This window comes from Gavialis gangeticus, unplaced genomic scaffold (assembly GCF_001723915.1).
Source record: "Gavialis gangeticus isolate Ggan-Ray unplaced genomic scaffold, GavGan_comp1, whole genome shotgun sequence".
In the NCBI taxonomy this organism is placed as follows: Eukaryota; Metazoa; Chordata; order Crocodylia; family Gavialidae; genus Gavialis; species Gavialis gangeticus.
The window spans coordinates 16613678-16619964 of record NW_017729019.1 but is presented as its reverse complement, the minus strand read 5'-3'; the positions used below and the strand labels follow the sequence as shown (position 1 = coordinate 16619964).

At 41.9% G+C, this 6287-nt stretch overlaps 1 protein-coding gene across 3 annotated transcripts in view; it reads left to right on the top strand.

Moving 5' to 3' along the window:
* Positions 1-5668, top strand: part of USP49 (ubiquitin specific peptidase 49) — a 15112-nt gene extending 9444 nt beyond the window's left edge. The window contains exons 4-7 of one of the 3 annotated variants that reach the window (XM_019514243.1): positions 1587-1695; positions 2173-2378; positions 3117-3259; positions 3383-5668. In XM_019514243.1, coding sequence (XP_019369788.1) covers positions 1587-1695; positions 2173-2378; positions 3117-3259; positions 3383-3388 — 464 coding nt within the window. In that variant the 3' untranslated portion in view covers positions 3389-5668. Of the gene's footprint in view, positions 1-1586; positions 1696-2172; positions 2379-3116 lie in introns of all 3 variants that reach the window. The other 2 variants (XM_019514242.1, XM_019514244.1) reach the window with 2 other exon arrangements.
* Positions 5669-6287: the final 619 nt, after the last annotated feature.

The following is a 6287-nucleotide window of genomic DNA, read 5'->3' as shown; positions in this document are numbered from 1 at the left end:
TCTGGCGTGACAACCAGATTCCCCGTCTTGTCCTGCAAGGGCCCCACGTTTCCTGGGGCCTTCTTTCTTCTCCCTATGTACTTAAAAAAGGACTTCTTGTTGTCCTTAATCCAGGAAGCCAGCCCCTGTTCCATCTCTGCCTTGGCCTTCCTAACCATCCCCCTACATCCCCGAGCAACTGCTGAATAGTCCTCCTTAGTGATGACCCCTTCACAGGTTCAGTTCAAACCTGTTTATGGTGAAGTGCAAAGAATAGTTACTGATTGGAGCGTGTTAAGATTTCGTTCTCCCCTGACTAAGTAAACAACTTCTGTGTGATTTAATGGGATTGTTGTAGGTATATTTTTAAATAAAAACCCACGATAGTTGGTGGAATGTAAATAGAGGCATAGAATTCTTTTGAGTGTTTTACTGTTCATTCCTAAAATGCTTTAATTACTCTCAAAGCACTGATTGTGACACCTTCATTGTATTGTAATCTGGACTCTGCAGTGGCGCTATAACAAATTACTCCAACTCGAAAAAATGTTTTATTGTATTACTCTTTCATGGCAGAAATAACAGTACAGCAAAGTGAGGTTTCAGTAGTTTGCTGGCACCAGAAGGAAGGCTTTGTGAGGAGTCATCTCTTAATTTTTGCAGTCCCAACAGGGAGTAAAATGTTATTTAATTAGCAAATAAAAATGTAGTTGTTGGCAATGGGTGGTCTTCTTGGAGGTGAGAACTGAAGGGCTTTCACTTTCCATTGCTCTGCCAAACCTTTACATTTTTGCTACCCTTTTCTCTTATTTTCCCACTCTTCTCTCCACTATTTCTTTGTGGACCCCTACACTTCAGACACCAGCACTGATCTATCAGCATGCCTTCACCTTCTTTCTGCGACTCATTTTAAGCCACCATTCCATTCTACAGTTAGTTTCCCTCTCTAACAAATGGAAAAAAATTCAAGATAAGCACACTGCTACAACCCAAATAACTACATGATCTTACTGTGATAATTCTTATCTTTTTCCTCCCAATATTTGGTGAAATTTCTTGTTGAGTCCTATCATAACTCATCCTAGCAGCACAGGAATGCTCTTTATCTGTCTGTAAGGCTCCGAATACAATCATGGCACTGCGTAAATGTGCCCCCCTTTTCTGTAATTTTTTCAGCATTATTCAGCATTGAAATTAGGTCTCCTAGCTTCTGTAATCCATCATCTCTTCTCAGCAGTGCAGTACTCTCCAGTACAAAATGTTAGCAGAAATGGCTTGAAACTGTAAAATAAGCAGCGTAAAATGCAAAGTTGTGAGTATTTTAAAACTTGTGGTTTCCCGTTGCACCAAATCCACATATATATATATGTGTGTGTGTGTGTGTGTATAATTTTTTTTTAAACAGCCTCTTTGAAAGTTGCATACATAGGTTGTACACAACATTTCCCCTACTGTGTCTCCCTCCATTTTGTATGTATTTCACTTGTAAAGCTTCATTGCTGTGAGCTGAACTCTTGACACTAGGAAGTCTGTGATATGTCGCTTCCCCTTTCGAAGACAGCTTTCAGCTCAATTAACATTTTGTGCCTTACTTAAACTTTTCATAGGCAAACGGCGGAAGTCTTCTCCTAAACCTCTTGTTCTGAGCGAAGCTAAAAAGCAGTTAATGATCTACAGACTACCTCAGGTCCTCCGGCTGCACCTTAAACGATTCAGGTGAGGCATCTTACTTGGAATCACAGTGGTAGGTTTTTAGATGAGGAACTTATCAGAGTCCAGATCTTGCCACAATACCACTTCTGGATCACATTGCCGACTATGTATGTACCGTTGTATTGTTTTTGCGTTGGCTTCCCGTAACGGCAGATGCTAGGAAAGTGCCTCCAGATTAATGCGTCTCTGTGTAATTGTTATAGGGAAGATGCAGAATAACGTGCTTCCTGTTTTGGGAAGGGTTTTTTAGCGACTGGGTTTTGCAAGTAGTGCTCGCACACATAGTGGTGAGTGCCTTGTGAATGGCTGTTCCAAATCCCAGAAATGCTTTAACTGTAGTGCGCATCTTCCCTTTAGTATTGGGAGCAGCACCTCTTTCACGTGAAATAAACTATAAAGAGGATAAGACTTCAGAGTGAGAGCGAGAGCCCCTGCATATCCAGTAGAGATTTGTGTTGATTGCAAGGATTTGTGTTGCAGGTGGTCTGGACGTAATCACCGTGAGAAGATTGGGGTCCATGTCCTCTTTGACCAGGTATTAAACATGGAACCTTACTGCTGCAGGGACTCTCTCTCCTCTCTTGACAAAGAGACCTTTGTCTATGACCTCTCCGCTGTGGTGATGCATCATGGGAAAGGGTTTGGCTCAGGACACTACACAGCATATTGCTACAACACAGAGGGAGGTGCGTGTGCCTTATTACTGGGGAAACAGATCTTAAGTCTGTCAATATTTTGTTCCATAGACCTAGTACATTGTAAAGATAAGATTTACAGTCAGAGTTGTTCTGAATCAAGTTTCCTGCCATTTCATAGCTTGATTCCCAGAGCTTATTTCTAAAAGCATGTTGTCGTCTTTTGTGTGTGTTTGTTTGAAGACCAAAGACTGCTTTTCCTTTCCCTCCCTTGTAGCCTGTCAGAATGTCTTTATTGCTTGCTTTTAACATGGTGTATGTTTCATTTTCCTGGGCTCTGTAATTTTATGCTGCTGCTCGTGCTGGACATCTGTGTGATTACTCTTGGGGTGATAAGATGTACAGAGAATGTTTTGAAATGGGGAAAGGGACTATCTGTGAGTCGCATCCACAGGGCTTTTCACAGCTATGTCATCGCCCTCCAGTTTACTGTGGAATGAGGAAGAATTCTCTCTTTCCTCTTGAAAGTTGTGTTGAGGAGGTTTTATGATGTACTATTAAAATCAAATCACAGCACAACTATGTAATGTGAACTGGGTTAATACCATAGAAATGCTACAAGCATCTGATTACCTGGAGGTTCTTCCTAAAGTGCCTGTAAATTTAAGAAAGTGCTCCTCTATCCTCCATTTCCTTTTCTTGTGGATGTCGCTTATGAACAGTCCTTCAAAGCAAGCAACATAATTGAGGGCCAGTTACTAATATTCTCTTTCTCCCTTTGGTTCATAGGTTTTTGGGTCCACTGCAATGACTCCAAACTGAATGTATGTAGTGTGGAGGAGGTGTGCAAAACCCAGGCCTACATTCTTTTTTACACTCAAAGAACAGTGCAGGGCAAAGCAGGAATCTCAGAAACACAACTCCAAGCTCAGGTGCCGTCCAAAAACAGCGATAAGGACAGAAGACTGACATTCCCGTGATGGGAAGCATCAGTAACTCAATCGACAGTCTCAGTTATTTTAAACCATTGGTGTTCACATCTTTCCTCTTTGTAGGAATGAAGGCTTACTGCAGGAACAGATCAGAGCATCGTTGGCCACCCAAGGTCTGGGAAAGTGTGCGTCTGGCTGTGTAATTCTGTCACGTAAGATTGTAAACAGAATCTTCATCATTAAAAGGTATCGGTAAACCATGCTCTCCTCGGAACAAGAGAAACCACTTCAGGTGCCTAGTATCATGAATCTTATATTGCAAAAAAATTAAATAAGGTGCATGAAAGTAATGGCAGCCCATTGTGTTCAACAAGGATACAAAATCATCAAACCAGCCCCTAATTACACTGCATTCCTAGTGGGGAATGCTGATGAACCTCCAAAAGAAATGCACAGGTATGGTAGAACCTCTTTAACCTTGTTGTGAATTATGGCTCAAAGTGTGACTTGCTTATCCAACTGCTCCTAAGGTATCTACAGTAGACAGGGCCCTACTGTGGTAAAAGCCACTCTTGCTGAAGAGTCGCTGAGGCCCATTGACAGCAACAGGTCATTTTCTGGGTACTGGTGGGGCCCAAGCGTAGCATCTGAATACATCTTGACAGTTTTGTGTAGGCTGAATTGACTTGCCAATTTACTTTTTCCGGTTTGCAACGTGCAGTATAACAAAAGTGGTTCTGCTCTAGAAAGGGATTGTATAAAAATGGAACATTTTGTTTGACCAGATCTGCCCCTGCACGTGCAGAATTGTATCTGCTGACAGCTTTAAAAACAAAATAAAGATGTGATGTTTACACTAAATTAAAATAAGGCCATGTCTGTGCTACACAATTCTGCCAGCCCACCCCTGTATCAGTCGGGGGGTATCAAGAAGTGTGATCCCTGACCAGCACAGCTGAAGCCAGCAAACGCTGTGAGCATGGGTGCAGCTTATTGGCAAAATACCAGTATTACAAATATAGCTTATTTTGCTCAGGGCATGGGGTTATAGCTGCAGAATAAGTTATACCAGGAAAAGCACAGTTTTGAGCATATAAGCTGTATCCATGCTAAGAGCACTTTACCAGTACAGTGTACTCGACTTTTATGCACGTTGGATCATTGCATAATTCATTTAAAGGCATATTAAAAGCCCTATGTTTTTCTTCCTATTGCTTGCATTATAGCAAATATCCAGTATTTGCATCTTGGTTACGTGTTGAAATTACTTGAGCACAGACAGTATTTCAGATCCCTTTCTAATTCGTAAAATCATTTTACTCTGGTTAATTGCATATTAATTGGTTCCAGAAATGGCGATGGGGAAGTGCCTTTCAAAAGGCTGCTGCTAGAAGCCTTGAAAAGGATGGGAGCTAGTTAGTTTTGGGGTTGTTAATATTGCAACACTGACAAAGCTGTGTACTCTGAGCAATGCATGTGTTACCTTCGGATAAATGCATCTCCGTCAAGCAAGTACAAAGTGTTTTTCTAGCCCCAGTGCCGTGCATTTAAACAGAGTACGCTGTATTGCTGTACAATAAGCAGCTGTGAATGTAGGCCTGGCCTGTGTGAGCTGATTATACCACTGCATGGGCCATTTCAGCTATAAGAAAATGAGCTGGATTCTTTTTGTGTATAAACAGGGCTTTAGTCAGCAGCTCTCTGTCGTTACTTCTGCAAACTCAAGGAAGGCAGTGAGGTTGTACCAGTGTGACTGAGTATAATTTGGGCCAGGCCATCTTGTATTTGTACCAATGTTCTTTCCTTCCTGCACACAGCTTGACTTTCGGGTCCCACAGTGCCTTTGCAGGGCTGCAAAATGTGTAAGAGGAAACAAACCACGTGTGCATACAGTCTGAGCTTGACATGGTGCCTTTCCAATGACTTCCAAACACAGGGGTCTCCCTGCGCTGTTTGTAGCCGCTTTCTGGAGCAGAACCACATTTCAAACATCGGATGGTTTGAGGCTTTTGCTGTCTGCGCTCCGATTTTGGGATGACAGAAATGTTTGCGAGCGGTTCAGTTGTTCCTCTGCAGTCCATCTAGATTGTTCGGAAATGGTGAGGGTGCCATTCAATAACCCAGAGTGCTTTCAACTTCAGCTTAGCATCCAGGTAAAGAAGCCCTGAAACCATTATTCCTTCCCCTCCCTTGTATTTTTGTCAGCATTTGCCCATTAGACATGTACCACCTGGCAGAGCTGACCCTTGTTGTTCTGGAGAGTGGTGGGGTAAGTTTCCTTCTGTTGCCACTGCCATGATCACAGCACTTAACCTCTTGCCCCAACAGGCAAAATAGGCTCTCGTCTCAGGTTGCTGTTAATCACTCTCGACAGCCAGAAGGGAGGGAGCCACTCATGCAGCAGGACAGGCAATTAACTCCTTTCCTTTCACTAGAGCAGAGATTCAGGCATTTTTCTCAATGACCTGCTGAGTCTCCCCTGTCCTTGGGAATTCAAGTTGTTCAGGAATCCCTTTCATGCATTTTTGAGCAACCTGCTGCTTCTGAGCCGACAACAAAATGCCTGTTTTCTTGCTGTTAAATGTCATTTCCGAATTGTACCCTTTGCCTCCAGTGAGTAACAGCAATTGGAGGCTATCACGTAGGTGCTGATAAAAATGAAATGTATTTTTTTTTAAAAGCCTTATCTGTAACTAGAGTTGGGAGGATATGACTTTTTATTTATTCATCTTGACAGTTATCTGTGCATTTATTTCCTAGGTTTTGGATTGGGTTTTTTTGTGTTTCTCTCTTTTTTTTGCCCTACCAGGAAATGAAAACAGATATTTGTCATTCAAAATATAATGGGACAGATTAAGAGGCCCTGTCAAAAGGTGCACCTCCATTGAATTCAGTGGAAGCTGAATTTGGTCCAGTGAATGTAAGTTGAGCTTCATTTAAAAAAAAAAAAAAAAAAAAAAAAAAAGAAAAAAAAAAAAAATAGTGTGGGATGATGGGAGGAGGTCAAAAAAATAATGAATTTTTTTCT